The 22,111-nt window shown below is 40.1% G+C and overlaps 2 protein-coding genes across 2 annotated transcripts; both read left to right on the top strand.

The window, feature by feature from the left end:
- Positions 1 to 8,809: 8,809 nt before the first annotated feature.
- Positions 8,810 to 10,714, top strand: LOC137612598 (apolipoprotein D-like). The gene is made up of 5 exons (XM_068341209.1): positions 8,810 to 8,915; positions 9,017 to 9,150; positions 9,239 to 9,360; positions 10,136 to 10,224; positions 10,328 to 10,714. Exons 2-5 carry the CDS (start codon positions 9,031 to 9,033, stop codon positions 10,570 to 10,572), a joined length of 576 nt encoding a protein of 191 aa, XP_068197310.1. The 5' UTR covers positions 8,810 to 8,915; positions 9,017 to 9,030; the 3' UTR covers positions 10,573 to 10,714.
- A 7,189-nt stretch (positions 10,715 to 17,903) lies between these two features.
- Positions 17,904 to 18,965, top strand: LOC137612469 (apolipoprotein D-like). The gene is made up of 4 exons (XM_068341008.1): positions 17,904 to 18,023; positions 18,170 to 18,291; positions 18,497 to 18,585; positions 18,724 to 18,965. The coding sequence occupies exons 1-4, from the start codon at positions 17,904 to 17,906 to the stop codon at positions 18,963 to 18,965; spliced, it is 573 nt and encodes a 190-aa protein (XP_068197109.1).
- The last annotated feature ends 3,146 nt before the right edge of the window (positions 18,966 to 22,111 follow it).

Consider the following 22,111-nt stretch of genomic DNA (forward strand, 5'->3'; position numbering starts at 1 on the left):
CCTGCCTTGGGGTTTTTTGTGTTATTTATGCAGGTTCTGTGTTATCCTGTCTGGGTTAACACAGAACCTGTTATCCTGTATCTGGGTTCTGAATTAAGTCAAATGAGCTTGAGAAAACAGATTGAAACAACATACTAAATGTGGAAGGAGTTTTAAAGAACCATATAAGAATACAGACATTTTCAAAAGGGAGGTTTATTTTATGTGTATATTTACAATCATAGAATGTTGATTCCTCTGGTCATCCAGCAGACTGTTTTTATGTCCAACCTCAACAGTGTGATCAGCACTTATGATGCTGTAGATGGCGCTCATTCCACTGCTTTATCATTCATGGCTGGCATCACTATTCTGATTCACCATTCATAGATTTAACCTGCCATTACAGTTTCTTTCAGTCCCTTACAAGCTTTTGTCCCAACAGTAGTCACATTTTCAAAACTCTAAACACAATTAGCACAGCATCGGTCTTTTGTGGCCTTACCATTCACACATTTCATGTTGCTTTCACACAATATACAGTCAGTGAACATATTAGCACAATGCTTTCATTTTCTTAACAGACAAGCTATACCTCCCAACAAAATTATGGTTTTTTTTTTTATTACTTACGAATGTTAACACACAACACCTCACAATAGCAAAAACAATATTCCAAACCTTACAGTATAAAAACCTCTGCTTCTGCAATGATATCCGTTCAAAAACAATATATCACAGCTGATAAACATGAAATTGAATTTTTTTTCATATTTTTTTTATTGTATATAGTGTATTAATCCCACAGTACACTGGCGTCGTGCCCGGAGTGACCCCCGCCTCACGCCCAGAGACTGCCTGGATAGGCACCGGCTCCCCTGCGAACTGTTTAAGCGGATTAAACGGGTAAAGAAATGACTGACTGACTGTATTAATCCCCAAAGGGAAATTAGAGGCACACTCTAGTGAGTCAAATCAAATTACATGTATATGTTAGTGTGTACAGGCCATGAACACACAAGCACACACACGGGGGGCCTGTACGCATGCAGGGGGAGGTAGATTGGCGGGTAGCTCCTTTATGGTGCACCCAAATGAGCAACTCGTAAGGGTGATGGCGCCTTGCTCAAAGGCGCCTCGGCAGTGCTCCGGACGTGAGCTGACACCTCCCACTGTCAGCTCACGCTCTGGGTATTGTTGGGCAGAGTGGGAATTGAACCACCAATCTTGGAACATTGGACGACCCGCTCTACCAGTGAGTCACTGCAACCCCATTGACACACAGCTGATCATTACCAAGGGTGGATCCAGCATACCCAGCGGTTCTACCCCAGGTGCATCGCCTTGGATGATATCAGAGATTGTAGAGATTAGAGACAGTAATTTTGTGGTTTTTTTACGTAAATCCCCTGCCCCTTTATTTTTCTGGGCTTTTTGCTGTTGTTTTGTTTTTGTTCAGAATGCTCTTGTGTGTTTCATGGATATTTGGTTCACTGTAAGCTTTTTCTGTTCTATCATATTGTAAACAGTATTTGTACTGTACGTCCTGTAATAAACTGCAAAGGAAATCAAACTGATTTGCTCTTTACTGGAATGCTTTTGAATGTGAACATTGCATGTGGACATACGGTTCCAAAGAAGACATTTTGTGTACATTTCGCTGGCAAATACCAGTGAAACTGTAAGATCAAAGTCTGTACAATTTTTATAATGTCAACAAATACCCAGTATTTTGAAACCTGGTGTACTTTGATTGACTGCAGGTACCTAATGAAGTGAAAACAACCATTATTCTTTGACATAGTAATTTCATTTTGAGTCGAAGATCCAATGTTTTGGTAAAGCGTGTATATAGAGATGTGTTCCATTTTGGAATGAAGAGTTAGTGTTTATTTAACAAAATCTGTTTTTGAGAAGAAAATTAAACATTTGGTCAATTGTGCTTTCTAGGTGTGAGTCTGTGTTAAGTATTTGAAGTATGGGTAAGTGCTTGTTAGCGACTGAAAAATTAGCGACTTAAAAAGCCATTTCACACGCCTTTCCCTGTGGACACGACCACCCACCTTTCAGAAAACATCCTCTACATTTTGGGCCATCGAATCACACCAAAAGAGCTGAAAGTGACACCAACCGTCACTATTTCAGCCTGGGAAATGGAGGTTTGCAACAACATGAACTGCAATTAGAACCGTGGCATCATTCATTATTAAATCAAGTTAGTAATGTCAGTCTGTAAGTCTGTAATGATCAGGTTTGTTAATGGTATAATTGTTTAACTGATAGCAATAAAGCTATCTGTCTGTTTATCTACCTACCTACATACCCGTCTATCTATCTGTCTACACACACATACACACACACGCACACACACCCAAGGTTAACCATGTAACATGTAGAACTATACAATGTACTGTGTGTCATCACAACGCATGAGAATCTTTCCTTCTGTTGGTGGTGGACAACAAAAAACACCTGTGACAGCCTTGTCCACACGTAGCTGGGTATTTTTATTTTTGCCCTCCACTTAGAAAAAAAAATAGAGATGGGGCAATTAAGAAATACTGTATATACAATATACAAACTTTGTAACTCCAATTAAGAAAAAACAGAAGAACAAAAATTCAAGTGCCAAACATGTATGTAACATGTCTTTGAAGTCGAACATTTATTCGTTGGAAAATAGCCCACCTTCATCTGTGCTCAATGTGAATCAGAAGCACCTGGGTTTTAAGGTGGCGAATAAAGCCTGGAAAATTGTTGCCACCAACATGGTTTTAACAACCTCTATGCTGTTTATATATGTAAACATGGGTCACACAGATATGACGTCACAGCGGTTTTTGTTGCAGGCAAGAAGTTTCAAAACCAAAAACTCCGGTTACAGCCGTTCACACAAAAATCCATTTTGTTTGTTTGTTTATTTGTTTATTTATTTGTTTGTTTTTAAAATAAATCTAAAACAAAACTGTATCTCATGGAGAAAAGACTGCCTTAAGTTTCCTGGAATGCTGTCGAGGAACCTGCCTGGAAAAGGTTTATAACTTTTCAAAAACAACTAGTTGGAATTGACACACCTGTTGTTTGGATTGATTGAACTTTCAGTCAGTGTTATCATTACTCTGAATGTATTTGAATGTTTGGTTTAGCTGAACATTGATAAGAATCCTGTGGCCTTTATCTGCAAGATGTTTTTCAAACACTTCTAAGAACATGTCACGTTGGAAGCACGCAGATCACTTCTTGTGTTAAAATCCACTATGACATGATGCATAAGTATGACAACAGATCCACTGGGCATTGATGCAAGCACTATATGATATTTTTTTCTTTGCATTCAGCCAAAATAATCCTCTTCAGTTATAGTCTTATTAGAATTGTGAATCGGGGTTGGAAACCGTTAAACTACAAGAGAAATTAATTTAATGTCATTTCGTTGTTACATCATTTAAACATTGTCAGTTGTTAGTCGGTGCTCCGCTGCACCACCATGAGACTGACCTTTGACATTTTGAATAAATTTATTTGTGACAAAAAAAAACAAAATTTCAAATAAAAGCATACATCTGCCTCCAAATCATTTATGCTGAGCTTTGATCAACATTTTGTAAGTAAACATGAAACCGCTGTTTACTGCTGAAAATATTTTGAGAAATTGTATTGTACCTAGTGATATCTAAATACTACAGATAGCCCTCAAGATACAAACATCGGACTTACGAACATTCGTAGATACAAACAGCCGGGCACCACTATGTCTGACTACTGTAGTTCCCCTTTCTGCTGCAAACCACGCCGAGCAGCGTAACATTAACACCTCATAGATTAAGATATCACATGTCGTGTCAAAATAACTCAGTAAATATAAGACTAAGTGAACACTTTGCTCTAATGTCATTCAGATTTCTTTTTGACATGTCATCTGTCGTGTTTTGTCCTTCTTGTATCCACATCTCTGCAAACGTCTGAGCAGAGAACAAATGCACAATGTATTTATGTGCATGTGGACATCTGCGGACATCGAGACAGTCCACAATTCATGTCAGGTTGAAAGTTAGTGCCAGCAATGAAGACTGTAGACTACCTGGAAGAAAATTTGCTCATAACATGAATGTTATTTGTTATTATTCTTTTTTTTTTTTAAATTGATGGGGTTGTCCCCCTGTAGGAACTAAATGATGTAGGAACCAATGTTGACCAGTTTAGCTTTCTGCCCGGGAGAATTACCTGTAACTTATTTTTTTGACCGCTGAACAAACTGAACTGAATTTTTTGCTATTTGATGTTAACTATTGGTTGAGTTAACTGAGAAACTTAATAGAAATCAAACAAAGTAATCAAACATAAAGTGGTGTGTCAGACTTTTGATTACCAGAAAGCACATCGCTGTGTCATTCAGGTAAATGCAATGGAATATCTCAGAGCTTTAAAGTTTAGCTTTGTGAATTCATCAATTTTTTTCTACCTTTCCTCCAAAACACTAGATTCAAATGTGTTGAACATTTCTGAACAGTTATCTGTACCTTGAAGCTTTCAGGTAATGCAGAGCATGGGTTCATAGTGAACCCAGAGGTGGAGAGGATTGCTGTGAGATGGGTGCATGAAAAAAACCAGATGTGCCCGTGACTACTTGATCTTTGTATGTACTTTTGTGTGTTCTGTAGCACTTGGGAGTAAACCTGAGGTCTTCAAAGCATATGCAGGTATAGATACAGTATATACATGCTGTGGTAGCTATGGTATAACATTCAAATGTTGAGTATGCACATCTGCACATACGACCACAGTCACACATACAGTAAGCAGACTGTTAGCAGACTGTTAACATGGCTTGGCACTGAGGATCCAGGTGAGGAGAAGCTACACATGGGGGGCCATCCACACTGAGAGGCACCACAGTCCGCAGCCACAGGAAGCACTGCCACAGAGACCCCCCCTCAACCCCGACAGACCAGGGCAGACACCACACCAACTGCAGAGCCGGCCCAGTCCCCCGGGCCCGAGGGGTCCCCAGGGCTACGCCCCCGTGGGCAGACCAGACACAACTCCCGGTGTGGAGGGCCCCCAAGAGGAAACAGTGGAGCTAAAAACTAAAAGATTAAGACAGTGGAGTAAAAACAGACAATAACAAAAACAGACAATAATGATGAAATGTATAAAAATGTTGGGGTTTAGAAAATTTTAAAGTAATAAAATACACAAGGCTTAAAATGAAATAAATAAAAATAGAAATAAATAAAATAAAATAAAAATGATTAAAAGAATAAAAGTAGTAAGATGAGGGAAATGAGAGAGTAAAATAAATCAGTTAAAAGCCAAATTAAAGAGGTGGGTTTTGAGCTTCCTTTTGAAAATATCAACAGTCTCTGAGGCCCTGAGATTCTCTGGGAGGCTGTTCCACAGATAAGGGCCATAGTGGCTGAATGCAGCCTCACCGTGGGTTTTTGTTATTACTCATGGTGTGGTTAAAAGGCCGGTGCCAGAAGACCTCAGGGTCCGCGAGGGTTGATATGATAAAAGCAGGTCAGATAGATAAGACGGTCCAAGACTGTTAAGACATTTAAAAATTAATAAGAGAAACTTAAAATCGATCCTGAAGCAGACGGGGAGCCAATGCAGAGATTTTAAAACTGGTGTAATGTGCTCCCGCCCTCTGGTCCTCATCAGCACGCGTGCGGCTGAGTTTTGTAAAAATTGTAGATTATTAATCCTCTTTTTGGGAAGACCAGAGAGCAGAGCATTACAATAATCTAATCTACAGGAGATAAAAGCATGCATCAGCACCTCCGTGCTGGCCTGAGAGAGAAACGGGCGGACTCTGGCTATATTCTTAAGATGGTAAAAACCTATCTTTGTAATATTTTTTATGTGTGGAATAAAAGTGAGCTCAGAGTCAAAAGAGTCCAGGTTCTTTGCACATTGTGTGGGTTTAAAATCTTGTAGTTTTGGTAAAAGTTTCTCTCTCTGGCCTTCAGGACCTATAACTAAAACCTCTGTTTTGTCCTGGTTGAGCTGTAGGAAGTTCTCTGCCATCTTGATATCTAAAATACAGTTAAAAAGGGCATCAATTGGCCCTGAGTCATCAGGAGACACGGTGATGTACAGCTGTGTATCATCGGCATAGCTATGGAAGCTGATGCCATGTCTCCTGATGACATCCCCCAAGGGAAGCATGTAAAGATTAAAAAGAACTGGGCCTAAAATTGACCCTTGAGGCACCCCACACCAAATTTCATGTGTTCTGAAGGAACATGTATCCATACTTACAAAGAAGAGATAAGAATGAAACCAGTTATAAACAGTACCAGAGAGGCCGACCAGGTTTGTCAGTCTATTCAATAAAATGGAGTGATCTACTGTATCAAAGGCAGCACTTTAATCCAGTAGTACCAAGACTGAGTTTTTGTGTGTCTGCGTTACACCTGGAGTCGTTTAAAATCTTTAAAAGGGCTGTCTAGGTACTGTGGTTCCTTCTAAAACCAGATTGATATTTCTCTAAAATATTGTTTGTATCTAAAAAATCAATTAATTGGTTAAAAACCAGTTTTTCTCAAATCTTACTTAAAAATGGTAAGTTGGAGACAGGACAATGGTTATTAAAAATGTTGAGGTCTAAATTGCTCTTCTTCAGTAGGGGCGTCACCACCGCCGTTTTAAAGGAGGGGGGGGAAACGCCTGTCTGAAGAGAGCAATTTAATAAATTTAAAATCTGCTCCTCCTGCATTTTCCTTTTGATTTTTTTTTATTTCATCCGATCTCCATGGGGGTTTAGGTGTGCTTTTATGGTTTTAGTTAAAAGTGGAGCCACAGAGTCCAATGTTGATTTTAATTTACTGTTAAAATTGTCAACAATAAAATCACAAGGTGCGGGTAAAATTTCAGTATGAGTGCTCTGTAAAATCTCTTAAAATTTTCCACCACTTCGGAAGTAAGGTAGCGTTTCCTCACCGTTCTCACCGGGGCCTCCTGATGTTTAAAACTGGTGATGTTAAAATACACACAGTAGTGGTCAGATACAGCCAGGTCAACAACAGAGGACACACCAATGGACAGGCCATAGGTTATGACCAGGTCCAGGGTGTGTCCCCTGTTGTGAGTCGGCTGTGTTACATGTTGATTAAAATCCATGCAGTTTAAAAAGTTTAAAAATTCTCTCGACAATGGGTCAGAGATGTTATCAATGTGCAGATTAAAATCACCAGTTATTAACAGTCTGTTATAGGTGGTGTGTATTGTTGATAAAAGCTCAGAAAATTCACTGATAAAAGAAGTGGAGTGCTGGGGTGGTCTGTAAACACTAATACAAAGGATAGGGGGACTGCTAAAAACAAAGGGATGGAGCTCAAACCATGAGTAGCTGTTAAAAAAAGACTTCCTTTGAATTCAATGTCTTTCTAGAGTTCGAAGCAGTTCCGCCTCCTCTTTTACCACCCCTCGTAGAAAATAAAAAGTTAAAATCTGCTGGGCAGGCCTCGGTGAGAACAACTGGTGCGTCAGTGCCAAGCCATGTTTCTGTTAAAAGAATGCAATCTAGCTTACTTTCTAAAATCAGGTCATTCATAATAAAAGATTTGTTCACAAGGGAACGAACATTTAACAGTGCCATGTTGATGGTGACAGGTGGTTTACGGACTTTACAAGTGGATTGATGATGTTTTGGGTGAGGTCTGAGGTTATTGAAGTTCACCTAGTGAACATTGAGAAATCTGCTTTGCTGGCGCTGCGTGATGATGAGAGGAATTGGTAAATTATTAGTGACAACGGAAGGTCCAAGTCCAGTATTATGTGTGTTCTGATCAGAGGTGGAACTAAAAACATAGGAACTGGGACCGAGAGGACATCAAGCAGTAGAGGAGAGTGTGGTGAACCGCTTTATCCGACGTAGCGGGTCACGGGGCACAGAGGAACAAGCAAACATATTTTTTCTTTACGACTGTAATGGCTGTAACTTGAATAAGTAATAAATTCAGAGGTATTTAACATTAAGGAGTAGTTACATTTATTTTACAGTTCATTGAGTTTAGAAGTTACATCTGGCCCTTTGAGGACAGCCATTATATAGATTTGTCCCTCGGTGAAAATGAGTTTGACACCCCTGGGGTAGGTCATCTACTGTCTTCATCATCTATAATGTAAACAACACTTGCTATGCCTGGGAGAAATGTAAGACATGTGTAAACAGTTCTATTGGGACTGAATGGACAGATCAAAACAATGAAGTGCCAAAATAATCTAAATGTTAAATTTGATATATGAATTTGGTTGACAGCATATTATAATGAGGGTGATGTTTTTGATTCTGGGGATGGGAATTTTTCAAGCCAAATGGCTGCTACAGGTCAACAATTATTGTTGTTTTTCAGACGTTGCTGTTGATGTTGCAAATGTGATGAAGATGACGTCTGTATAAGTCTGTCTGGAAAGAAAAAATAAACTACATAAATAAAAAAAATTGGTGACCGGCCAATTCACCTGAAGTGCATGTTCAGTTTAACCAACTTAAAAAAGTCGATGTGTGTCATTTTTAAGTGAAAATGTATTATCAGTATTTCATTAGCATGGCCACAATGACTGTGCTGCTTTGATTCTAGTTTACACATCCATTGGAGCTGTCTATGTTTGTGATTTACTGTATCTTCTTTGCTTGCATTTATACTGCAGTTGATTTCTTGGGAAAAAGACAAAAAAGACATTAGGATTATTGAGATAAACAAAAAGAGATAAATGAATAAACAGATATCGTCAAGTAAATAAGGTACGAGGCCTGTTTGAACAGTGTTATCATTTGAACAGGTGCCATTCTTGCATTTTAGCCACTCCTCCTGGTTGTTGAAAACCAAGAGGAGTGGCTAAAAAATGTGATCAACAGTGAACCTGTACATCTATAAAAACTATCCAAAATGAATCTCCTGCACACAGGTACTGTTTGTGGCATATTGGTGAGTAGCTATCACTCTTCCTATTTGATTCTGTGCTTAGTTTTTCTGTCCCTCTGCTTCAGGGCAACTTTCTTCAGTATGTTATCTGTTTGGTTCTGCAGGTTCTGGTGGGAAGATGAATGCTGTGCAAGTGATTTTTTTGACTCTGCTGTCTGCTCTCGCAGTCAGCGCTCAGGTTTTGAAGTTTGGTGAATGCCCCCAACCCACTGTTCAGGCCAACTTCGATCTCAACAGGGTGAATGCAACTCATTCACTCCCCTTTCCTTTAGTTCAAATAACTGTTATGTTCAATGATTCTATGAAACTCTGTGCTTCATCTGCAGTACATTGGAAAGTGGTATGAGATCCAGAAGTTGCCAACAGCCTTCCAGAGGGGTGAATGCAGCACTGCCACCTATAGCCTGATAAGTCCTGGTGTCGTTCGGGTCTTCAACAAAGAGCTGCTGTGAGTATGGTTCACTTAAATATCAAGTTTTACATTGGAAGGTAAAGCAATTATTTTAAAAAGTCATGTTTGGTCACCAGCATTACTTTTTTACACGAGTATTGAAAGTAATTACCTGGTCACAATATATATTTACCAACTTACTGAAACAAATGAAATGTCTTCACATCCTCTAAAATAGAAAAACAGTTTTATGATGGATTTTTGGCCATTGCCCTGTTAAAGCACCATGTATATTACCTTAACGTATCAGGTGTATTGAATTTCTTTTATTATATTTCTTGCTCCAGGAAGTCACAGAATAAAAACTGGTCTTACATACTGCTATCAGATTTATGATTACCATTCAACAAAAATTTGAAAATACAGTGCGCCCTCATTCCTCGCAGTTAACACGTTCCAGGAACCACACACGATTAACAAATTCCGCGATATAGCAACAAACTATTTATCTCATTTACGGTAATTTAAACATTTATGAACCCTCCCCATACAGCTATTAAACCGCCTTCTATCTATATTACCTTTTCCCACACTCTTATTGACTGTTTAAGGCGCTTTTGTGTCTCACGGAAGTCCGACACTCACAGAACATAGTGCCCTTCCGGATGCCATCAACCAATTGAATGCATGCACGGTATCACGTGACTGCCACCCAAAATCCGCAATGAGGATTTTTGGGCGCACTGTAACTACTGTACTTTTCAATGCTTCTCAATGTTTTATAAGCTTTTTGTAAGTTAATTTATATTCTTGTTTTCTTCTCTTTTCTTAGTGATGATGGAACCATTAATACTATATTTGGTTCTGCTCAGGCCAAAGACCCCGCTGAGCCTGCCAAGCTTCAGGTCTCCTTTGATGGAAGTAATGAATACTAATAATAAAAATACATTTTAAATTATTTTTAATCATAGCCTTGTAGTACATATTTCAGCAGTCTTAATTCTAACGCTGGTCTCTCCTGCAGTTTTATCTCCTCCAAATCCCTACTGGGTTCTGTCCACCAACTACGAGAATCACGCACTGGTCTACAGTTGCACAGACTTTGGCTTATTCCACATTGAGCTATCCTGGATCCTCAGCAGGGAACCCACTCTGTCTGAAGGGACTCTGAATCAATTGCGTGGCATCCTATCCTCTGCTGGAGTTGATGTGAACAAGCTGATCTCCACTATTCACAGTGAAACATACTGCAGTGCTGTGAACCAGTAAACAGCGATGTTCCTGTCTGAGCCCACTGCATTCAAAAAGGCTGACTAGTATTTATGACACGTGACAGCTGTATAAAAAATGGCATGTGTTTTCCTGTCAGTCTGATATGTAAGCCAGTTAAATAAAACAGCAAAAAGAAATATGTGATGTGTTGTGTTTGTGGTTTACTGGGAACTACAATGATAAAGAGTTACATATTTCACAATAATAATTAGTATATAATGCACTCAACCTTATTGTCTGGGTTCTGAGTCTAAAAAAACTTCAACTAGGTTTTCTGTGGTTAGAGACCTTTGATGAAAATGCAAGAACTATGCTTGATTAATTCTGAGGTATCTGCAGTCTATTTCATTATTCTTATTCTACACTAAACAATTTCATTCATTCATTCATTCATTCAAAACTAAAACCTAATCAAGTGATATTTCAGCCTGTAGCCATAATTTTACAAACCGGAAATTGTTCTTATTGCCTTTATTCTTCAAGCACAAACTAAAAAGGGACAATGACAACAACTATATCAACTACAAACAAGAACATACAAAAAAATTTTTTAGGTGGAACTATATACAGTATACAGTGCGCCCTCAGGCATTCGCGCATTAAAGGTTGCGATTTCACCTCATCGCAAAATTTTGGTAGGCAGTCACGTGATACTTCAATGTAGCCGCAAGAGGACACAAGCCTGTCTCTTATTGTGCCGGTCCCAAGCCCGGTTAAATACAAACGGTTGTTTCAGGATGGGCATCCGAAGTAAAACTTTTGCCAAATCAAACATAATCAAACCTATGACTTCCATACCAGATTGGTCGAGGCCCAGGTTAACAACACCTGCCATCGGTGCTGTTCACCTACTGGGTGCTGGTGGAAATTGGACTGCTGTTGGTCGAAGAAAGAAAAAGTGTATTCGCAGGAAGAGAGAGGAGAGGGACGCCAAGAGTATAGGACTGAGAGTAGGGACGTTGAATGTTGGAACTATGACAGGAAAAGGTAGAGAGTTGGTTGACATGATGCAGAAGAGGACGATAGAAATACTGTGTGTCCAAGAGACCAGGTAGAAAGGAAGCAAGGAAATTTAGGAGCAGGGTTGAAGTTGTTCTATCATTGTTTAGGTAGGACGAGAAATGGAGTAGGAGTTATCTTGAGGGAGGAGTTTGTTAGTAATGTCCTGGAAGTAAAAAGAGTGTCAGATAGAGTGATGAGTCTGAAGCTAGAAATAGAAGGTGTGATGGTCAATGTTGTTAGTGGGTATGCTCCACAGGTAGGATGTGAGCTGGAGGAGAAGGAGAAATTCTGCTTGGATCTTGATAAATTGATGCAGGGCACACCTGGAAGTGAGAGAGTTGTCATTGGTGCAGACTTCAATGGACATGTTGGTGCAGGAAACAGGTGATGAGGAGTTGATGGGCAGGGTTGGTATCCAGGAGAGGAATGTAGAAGGACAGATGATAGTTGACTTTGCAAAAAGGATGAAAATGGCTGTAGTGAATACTTTCTTCAAGAAGAGACAGGAACATAGGGTTACCTATAAGAGTGGAGGTAGGAGCACACAGGTAGACTACATCTTGTGTAGTCGGTGTAATTTGAAGGAGATCAGTGACTAGGAGGTACAGCAGTGTATACAGAGAAAGACGTTAGCTAAGAAGAAGTGGGACACTGAGAGGACTGAGGAGAGTAGACAGGAGCACAGGGAGATGCCGCGTAAGATGAAAGTAGAGGTAGCAAAGGCCAAACAAGGGGCTTACGATGACTTGTATGCTAGGTTGGACAGTAAGGAGGGAGAGACTGATCAATACAGGTTGGCAAGACAGAGAGACAGAGATGGGAAGGACGTGCAGCAGGTTAGGGTGATTAAGGATAAGGATGGAAGTCTTTTGACAGGTGCCAGTAGTGTGATGAGAAGATGGAAAGAGTACTTTGAAGAATTGATGAACGAGGAAAATGAGAGAGAACAAAGACTAGAAGAGGTGGCTGTTGTGGACCAGGAAGTAGCAAAGATGGGTCAGAGGAGAAAAGACAGAGGAGTTCAATGGGGAGGAGTGGGCAACAGGGCTTGAAAATAAGTTTCTTAGGAATTAAAATCTACCTTGTTTGGCAGCACCAGTTCTAAATTTTCCCAGACTTGAGATTTTTTTTCTGGGTCGTTCCATTGCAAAAGCAATTCAAAAGCAAACCATCAGCAATAAATGCTACTTTAATCAATCCAGAAGGTATTTTCCCGATAGGCAGTGCACCACGCTGTTTCATCCATTTTAACACATCTGAGACTGGCCAGTGTTTTGAATCCCTGCCCATTGATCCAAACAACAAAAGTTTTTCACCTGATGAATGAACCACCCAAGTGTTTCAGATATAAATCAACTACTTGAGTGGTTCAAACATCATCAGTCACATGTTTTTCCATTTTATTATCAGGAAACATGTGTGGCTCAGATCCTGCTGAGTCTGAGGCATGGTTCGGAGCCTCGTATCAAAGTGGACATCACTAGTTCAAACGTCATCAGTCAAGTGGTTTTTCCATGTTTGAAGTAGGCTTTGAGGCACTGGTTCAGGAAAAATAAACCTACCGAGTCTAGGGCGTGGTTCAGAGCACTGTGTCAAAGCGCCAACACATGCACAATCAAGTGCATGCATATTGGTCCAAACTCTCATGGATGGTTCATACAGTTTAAATGATTTGGATTCAAAGATGTGAAAAACAGTATATTTGGCAATAAACCTAATATTCAGTGGTGTGGAATCATTTTGCTCTCAGCTGCACCTGTGTCCAAGACGGTTATGGGATAAAGTCTTAGTGCAGTGGATGGTGTGTGATTGTGCAGGCTTTGTGGATCAGGGATGAGGTGACACAATTGGATGAGTTAGAAATAGGATTACCAAAGAGTTTGCTGACATACTGAGCAATATTTAAAGAGTTTGGAATGGAGGACTTGGTGTGGTTTTAACACGTTGTGATGGATGTACATATAAATATCTCTTCCGACTTTGGCAATCCTACAGGGCAAAACATATCCGGATATTTTTTGCTAAGTGTTTATTGCAATTGTATCCTCTGATTTATGAATGTTGAAGAGGCATTATCTATTACTTAAACAGGATTTTGATGAGCCCTTAAATGTAAGTAAGCACTGTGACCAGGACTTGACAAATTTCTAATATTTAAAAAAAAAAAAAAAAATGGATAAGGAAGAACAAATGTCAACTTATTGTGTCTGTGTAGCTTTCTGCACAAGTGGACCTTCTTATTTTTACTGAATAGAGACTAAGATCAGACTTCAGGATTTCAGCATTTAGAGTATCTAACCCACTAATTTAAGAGTCTCTGAGGTTTAAGCTTTTTATAAGGGATTTCTCTCCATCTTGTTTGCACTGAGTATTATAGAGTCACAGTGAGGCGAAGGGATCAGAGCAGGTTTATCCTCAAGAAAAGGGCCTGGCTATAAATTCACTGACCCAGTAGAAACAACGGATACATCCATCTTCTAATTGCATTAACAATCTGATGTCCAGATCACCATTTCCTGTGTTCTTTCCCATTTAATGTAAATCATCTTGGAAAACTCAGAGCAATCACATGAAATCCACACATGACTGATAGGATTCTCCAGGATCAATAATACTGACACAACTAGGAAAGCCATCTATCCCAGTGGTATGACCTTCAAGAAATACCCATGGATGCAGATAAATTGTTTAATGGAGACTTACTCCATACTAGAACCAAAAGACTGCTTTAAAAAAAAACCAAGAAACGAAAACTCTATAACTTCTAATGGCACAAAAATACATCGTTCTGCCTCTAATGATGGACGAGCAATCTTAGAAATTATATAGGAAATTAACTCAAGTCATGCACTGATCAGTCTGCAAAATATGCCTTGCTCTCTTCACATATCTGCCCCAATAAATCAAGAATATGTTTTCCATGTGACTGACTGAGTCTCAAGTAGGCTGATCAATAGAAAGAATGTTTAAGAATATGCTTGAAAGAAAATGTCAATAAAAAGTTCAAATTGTTATTCTGGTATTTTTGCATAATAACATGGGCTATTAAATAAAATTTGAATTGGAGCCAATTATATCTGGATTTATTCATTATATTTGGCAAATTAACACAGGCATCTGTGCTTGTACTTCTATGAGCATTGATTGATAACTCTCATGCATGAACCATGCATTTCAATTCAATTCAATTCAATTCAATTCAATTCAATTCAATTCAATTCAATTCATAAAGCTTTATTTGTCCCCAAGGGCAATTGGAGGCACATAAAGCAGGATTGGTGCACAAAAAAGAAATGCAGAGAGCAAGGTGCAAAAACCATACTTCATACACATAAAACCAACACTAACACTAAAATACACAATAAGCAGATTTGTACAATATTTTTAAAAAAAACGTACGTGCAATGGTGTAATAAATAAAGATATCAAGAACCTTCACATTGTGGCAGCATTATGTGTGTTGTATTAATGGTGTAAAAGTGCAAACATTCAGTGTAAACATAAACAGTGTAAACACAAACAATAAACATAAATAAAAATAAATAATGACAAATCCACTTTTCATGTTAAATAGTAATTTCAAAACAAAGTCAGTTCAAAACCTAGTTAGTCTAAAAACCTAGTTAGTTTAAACCTAGTTAGTTAGTTTAAAACCTAGTTAGTTCAAAACCTAGTTAGTTCAATACTTAATGTGTCCATGGTAACACATTAAAAAAACTGCAATTTCTTTTTTTTAAATGTCAAAATCCATTAAATTTAAAGGCAATCTATTGTATAATATGACCAACATCAACATCCAGATATTACCTTAACTCTTCTTCTCCCTTCAACTTTCTCCTTCAGGGGTCGCCACAGCGAATCGGTTTCCTCCATCTGACCCTGTCTTATGCATCTTCTTCTCTCACACCAATTACCTCCTTCACTACATCCATAAACCTTCTCTTTGGTCTTCATCCAGGCCTCCTGCCTGTCAGTTCAAAACTCAGCATCCTTCTACCAATATATTCACTATCTCTCCTCTGGACATGTCCAAACCATCTCAGTCTGGCCTCTCTGGCTTTATCTCCAAAACCTCTAACATGTGCTGTCCCTCTGGTGTACTCATTCCTGATCCTATCAATCTTGGTCAGTCCCAAAGAGAACCTCAGCATCTTCATCTCTTTACCTTTACCACTTGGGTCCCTGTCATTCACACACATGTACTCTGTCTTACTGCTGCTAACCTTCATTCCTCTCCTTTCCAGGACAAAACTCCACCTCTCTGGCTTCTCCTCCACCTGTTCCCTGCTCTTAGTAAAGATCACAATGTCATCTGGAAACATCATAGTCCATGGAGATTCCTGTCTAACCTTGTCTGTCAGCCTGTCCATCACCATAGTGAACAAGAAGGGGCTCAGAGCTGATCCCTGATGCAGTCCCACCTCCACCTTGAACTCCTCTGTCATACAGCACACCTCACCACTGTCTTACAGTCCTCATACATTTCCTGCACTGCTCTAACATACTTCTTTGCCACTCCAAACTTCCTCATACAATACCACAGTTCCTCTCTGGGCACCCTGTCATAAGCTTTCTCCAGATCAACAAAAACACAATGCAGCTCCCTCTGGCCTTGTCAGTACTTCTCTATCAACGTCTTCTCTATCAACAACAAATACTACATCTGTAGTACAGATTTTTTGGCATGAAACCATACTGCTGCTCACAAATGCCCACTTCTACCCTTAGTCTATAGCTTCAACTACTCTGTCCCATAACTTCATTGTTTGGCTCATCAGCTTTATTCGTCTGTAGTTGCCACCACTCTGTGCATCTCCCATGTTCTTAAAAATGGACACCAGCACACTTCTCCTCCATTTCCCAGGCATCTTCTCATCTTCTATCTAAAAGCCTGTTGAACAACCCAGTCAGAAACTCTGCTGCCACCTCTCCTAGACACTTCCATACCTCCACAGGTACATCATCAGGACCGACGGCCTTTCCACTCTTAGTCCTCTTTAATGCCCTCCTAACTTCATTCTGACCAATCTTTGCTACTTCCTGGTCCACAGCAGCCACCTCTTCTAGGCTTTGTTCTCTCTAATTTTCCTCGTTCATCAACTCTTCAAAGTACTCTTTCCATCTTCCCATCACAGTAATAGCCCCTGTCAAAAGACTTCCATCCCTATCCTTAATCATCCCAACCTGCTGCACGTCCTTCCCATCTCTATTTCTCTGTCTTGCCAACTTGTATAGATCAGTCTCCCCCTCCTTACTGTCCAACCTAGCATACAAGTCATCATAAGCCCCTTGTTTGGCCTTTGCTACCTCTACTTTCACCTTACGCTGCATCTCCCTGTACTCCCATCTACTCTCCTCAGTCCTCTCAGTGTCCCACTTCTTCTTAGCTAACCTCTTTCTCTGTACACACTCCTGTACCTCCTCATTCCACCACCAAGTCTCCTAATCTACTTTCCTTCCAGATGACACACCACGGACTCTTCTACTTGTCTCCTTGGTCACATTACTGTAGTTGTCCAGTCATCTGGAAGCATCTCCTGACCACTCAGAGCCTGTCTTAAGTCTTTCCTAAAAGTCATCCAACACTCTTCCTTTTTCAGCTTCCACCATTTAGTCCTCTGCTCTGTCTTTGTCTTCTTAATCTTCCTCACCACCAGAGTCCTCTTTTACACCACCATCCTATGCTGTTGGGCAACACTCTCGCCTACCACTACTTTGCAGTCACGGATCTCTTTCAGGTTACACTGTCTATACAAGATGTAGTCTATCTGTGTGCTCCTACCGCCACTCTTTTAGATCAGCCTTTGTTCTTGTCTCATCTGGAAGAAATTATTCACTAGAGCCAATTCCATCCTTTTTGCAAAGTCAACTACCATCTGTCCTTCTGCATTCCTCTCCTGGATACCAAACCAAATCTAGATATTACTTTAACAATATACTTTATTCCAATATTTCATATTATGGTTCCCTGATGTCTCCGTCCAGTATTTCACTATAATAGCATCATATGAATAATTATCATTCCTCAAAACATTTGCTAACCAAAACTTACAAAACTCTGTTAATCATCTGTCAGAGGCCTCTTTAAACACAATATATCATCGTGACCGGCTGTCTGTTCTCACACACATTTCTCATGTAAATATAAGCAAGGGGCTGCTAAACAAACATCTCTGATCTATAAAAGCATAACCAAAACTTAAAAGTTCACTGCTATCCAGTAATACAGGTGAGTAACTGCAAATTCATCCATCAGTATCACTTTTTATGAAATCTTTACAAATCAGGATTTTAACATTAACTTCTCTACAGGTTGAAGACAAGAGATGAATACCATTCAGGTGATTTCTCTCACCCTGCTGTCTGCTCTGGCAGCCAACGCTCAGCTCATTGTGCCAGGAAGATGCCCGAAACCTGCTGTTCAGAAGAACTTTGATGCTGCCAGGGTGAAAACCAAACACTGCACTTACTTACATATATCCTGTATTAAAGACTTACTTCAAAATTTCAAAGTTTACTTATTGTTTTAACATTCTGTTCATCAATATTAATTAGAGTCCATGCTCTTGTGGTCATTATGCCTCCACTGCAGTATTTGGGAACATGGTATGAAATACAGAGACTGCCACATACCTTCCAAAAGGGTGAGTGCAGCTCTGCCACCTACAGCCTGAAGAATCCTGGAGTTGTCGGAGTCCTCAACAGGGAGCTGCTGTCAGTATTTAACCAACACGAATAATTTAAAATACATTTATTGTTCATTAGAGCATAAAAATAAGTTTTTTAAGATACCATTAATACATAAGAGAACACTATTTTATATGCAGTTCTAATAATGCCTTTTAAACTAATTCATACAAAACATTTCAATCACAAACATCTTTTTTTCCCCAATTTTTCCAAAATGTCTTTCTTCCAGTGCTGATGGGACCATTGATTCCATCAGCGGCTATGCTATGGCTCGTGACCCTTCTGAGCCCGCCAAGCTGGATGTCTACTTCTTTGAGAGTAAAAAATTTGAAATTTATTATAAACTCTTACTGAAACAATTGAAATACTTCATTACAGCACCTTAAATTGTCATTGATAATGTACTATTTTTGATTCAGAGTTTTTGAAAGCTGTTCTATCCCTTTACACCTCCAGACTCTCCCCCTGCCCCTTACTGGGTGTTGTCCACTGACTACGACAGCTACTCTCTGGTCTACAGCTGCGTGGACCTTGGTGTTTTGCGAGTAGAGTTTGCCTGGATCATGAGCAGGCAGCCCACCCTGGCTGAGGAGACCACTGAAGAGTTGCACAGCACCCTGTCCTCGATTGGTGTCAATGTGGACAAACTACTTACCACCAACCAGGATGCAGCTTACTGCAGTGTCCTGAACCACTAAGCAGAACAAGATTTAGCCTACAGGCTGCTTTTTGTGTCTGTGAACTCTTGCTGTATGTGTCAATGGAATACATATATTTAAACAGCAATGCAGGTTTTGTTGTGTTTTCTGTGGATTTCTGAGGTGGAGTGAAGTAATAATGTATTGATAATTGATTAAAAATGTTGTCAAAATGACATCATCTTCTGGGCAATTTAATTTAAAGATGTTGAGTGTTCTCACATATATGTGTAGGTCAAATTACTCATATCACAACCACTTTTCAAATATGAGACTAATAGCCTGGATTAAAATATAAATTTTAATGAGAAGCACAGTGAGCAGCACACAATGAGACATGAATGAAGCATTACATTTAAACTTGGCTGTAACATTGGCTTCTTCTTCTTCTTCTTTTCCTTTCGGCTTTTCCCTTCAGGGGTCGCCACAGCGAATCAATTGCCTCCATCTAACCCTGTCTTCTGCATCCTCTTCTCTCACACCAACTACCTTCATGTCGTCTTTCACTACATCCATAAACCTCCCCTTTGGTCTTCCCCTAGGCCTCCTGCCTGGCAGTTCAAAACTCAGCATCCTTCTACCAATATATTCACTGTCTTCTACCTCCAGATCTGTCTCCTGTCTTTTCCTCAGTGACACTGTTTCTAGACCAAACAACATCGCTGGTCTCACCACAGTCTCACTCTTCCACTTGGGTCCCTCTCATTCACACACATGTACTCTGTCTTACTGTGGCTAACCTTCATTCCTCTCCTTTCCAGGACAAACCTCCACCTCTCTAGCTTCTCCTCCACCTGTTCCCTGCTCTCACTGCAGATCACAATGTCATCTGCAAACATCACAGTCCATGGAGACTCCTGTCTAACCTCCTCTGTCAGCCTGTCCATCACCATAGCGAACAAGAAGGGGCTCAGAGCTGATCCCTGATGCAGTCCCACCTCCACCTTGAACTCCTCTGTCACACCTACAGCACACCTCACCACTGTATTACAGTCCTCATACATGTCCTGCACCGTTCTAACATACTTCTCTGACACTCCAGACTTCCTCATACAATACCACAGTTCTTCTCTGGGCACCCTGTCATAAGCTTTCTCCAGATCTACAAAAACACAATGCAGCTCCGTTCTGCGTTGTTAGGCCTTGTTTGGCCTTACGCTACATCTCCCTGTACTCCTGTCTACTCTCCACAGTCCTCTCAGGGTCCCACTTCATCTTAGCTAACCTCTTTCTCTGTATACACTCCTGTATACAGAGAAACTCCTGTACACTCCTGTATAGCTTCCATCATTTCGTCCTTTTCTCAGTCTTTGTCCGCTTAATCTTCCTCACCACCATCAGTCTTCTTACACACCACCATCCTATGCTGTTTGGCAACACTCTCGCCTACTACTACTTTGAATTTCTCCTTCTCCTTCAGCTCACATCCTAATTTAAATCCAGCTCACATCTGATTTAAATTCCTTAATTTTCTCTGCTAAACCCACCACCTGTCATTCTCCCCCATTATCCCTAGATCAGCGGTCCCCAACCACTAATTCTCATTATTATAATTATTAATATTTGATTGACTTGTTCACACTTTTATTGGAAATGATCAGTATTTCTCCTATGTTGAATGCACTGATTGTAAGTCGCTATATTTCAAAATAAATCTCATCAGTGCAGTCTCTTTCATTGAGTTTTTAATATAATTATTTATTTACAATTATTTCATTATGTCATTTCTACAATTAGAAATGACACAGATTCTATTAGATAAGCTGCTATATGCATAGGCTGCTGAGGGTATTTTTCTCCGTCTCTCCCATTAAAGGGGGATACTCTGGAGCTTCAATCACTTGTCTTACTTTATATTTCTCTGCTTTTATAATTTACTACTAATGTTAAATCACACTTTTTGTGCTATCTTTGTGCTTCTGTTAGACAAGTGAGGAACACGCATGGAAGACAGGAAATCAAAAGGCCTGGAAATCCACCCCCCACTTAAGTAACAACAGCTCAATATGGACATGAAAATTCAATCTGGCCTATCTGCCACAATCTCTCAATTTTTTCTCTCTATTTTCCTTGTCTCTATTCCCAATATATTTCTTTTTCCCCACAAAACGTCAAGACGGATGACCGCCCTCCAGAGCCTGGGTCCTGCCTGGAGTTCCATCCTCAATGAAGGAGCTTTTCCCCGCCACCGTGGCTTATGCTTGCTCTTTGGAATAATTGCAGATGTGATTAAGCGCTATATAAATAAAGTTGATCGATCGATTGATTGATTTGTCTAATCCGAATGACATCCCTATGTTGTCGCTGTAGATCCTGGTGGTGTGTATCGGTGAGTTGACTTCTCGCTCATTCCTGGCATTAAGCTTGATGCCATCCTTGATGCCAGCTTGATTGTTGCCTCACTTTGGAATCGGTACCCGTAATCACTCTTTGTGATGATCTGACTGCGGGGCTTCAGGCCTTTGCAGAACACCAGTGGTGATAGTGCATCCCCTTGGTATATGCCACACTTGATGTTAACTTGGGCAATTGGCTTGGACTTGGCCTCTAGGGTTGTTTTCCACATTTCCATTGAGTCCTTGATGTACCTTTGTTCTAGTATTTCATCGATCTCTAGTTTTGATATCAGTTTTCAGTTACAGATGTTTGAGCACTGGGCTAACAGAGGTTTCTTTGTTAGCCTTGGGGGTTTTGAAACATCCATCCCACATCCGCCCCATACATCCCCTCTCTCTGGGATTTCTCGTATAGTAGTATTCCAACAACTCCATATTCTCCGCCCTTGTCCATGTGTGTCTTGTTCCAGTAATCCATTTCTCATCAGATTGCCCTGGTTCCCTAGCAAAGACACGGACCTTGTTGACCCAGGCGACGACCGGCATGTATGACTCTATCATTCTTGTGCTCGGTCATATCTGATGTAGGTTGACTGGTCAGTTGACCACTGTACTGTCCAGCTGCTATAGATATGTTTGTGTGTGTGTGTGTGTGTGTGTGTGTGTGTGTGTGTGTGTGTGTGTGTGTGTGTGTGTGTGTGTGTGTGTGTTTGTGCATGCATTCGCGTGCTTGCGTGTGTGCATATGTGTGTGTGTGTGTGTGCTTGTGTGTGTGTGTGTTCGTGTGTGTGTGTATGGGATATAGTATGA

The sequence above is a fragment of the Antennarius striatus genome, chromosome 18, assembly GCF_040054535.1.
Source record: "Antennarius striatus isolate MH-2024 chromosome 18, ASM4005453v1, whole genome shotgun sequence".
NCBI classification, from domain to species: domain Eukaryota; kingdom Metazoa; phylum Chordata; class Actinopteri; order Lophiiformes; family Antennariidae; genus Antennarius; species Antennarius striatus.

Bases quoted from the DNA above. Each gene is read 5' to 3' on its own strand.
- LOC137612469 (XM_068341008.1), top strand. From the start codon at position 17,904: ATGAATACCATTCAGGTGATTTCTCTCACCCTGCTGTCTGCTCTGGCA. The intron at 18,024-18,169 runs GTGAAAACCAAA...CCTCCACTGCAG, and splicing joins AGAACTTTGATGCTGCCAGG to TATTTGGGAACATGGTATGA. The intron at 18,292-18,496 runs GTCAGTATTTAA...TCTTTCTTCCAG, and splicing joins GTCCTCAACAGGGAGCTGCT to TGCTGATGGGACCATTGATT.
- LOC137612598 (XM_068341209.1), top strand. From the start codon at position 9,031: ATGAATGCTGTGCAAGTGATTTTTTTGACTCTGCTGTCTGCTCTCGCA. The intron at 9,151-9,238 runs GTGAATGCAACT...CTTCATCTGCAG, and splicing joins CCAACTTCGATCTCAACAGG to TACATTGGAAAGTGGTATGA. The intron at 10,225-10,327 runs GTAATGAATACT...TCTCTCCTGCAG, and splicing joins TCAGGTCTCCTTTGATGGAA to TTTTATCTCCTCCAAATCCC.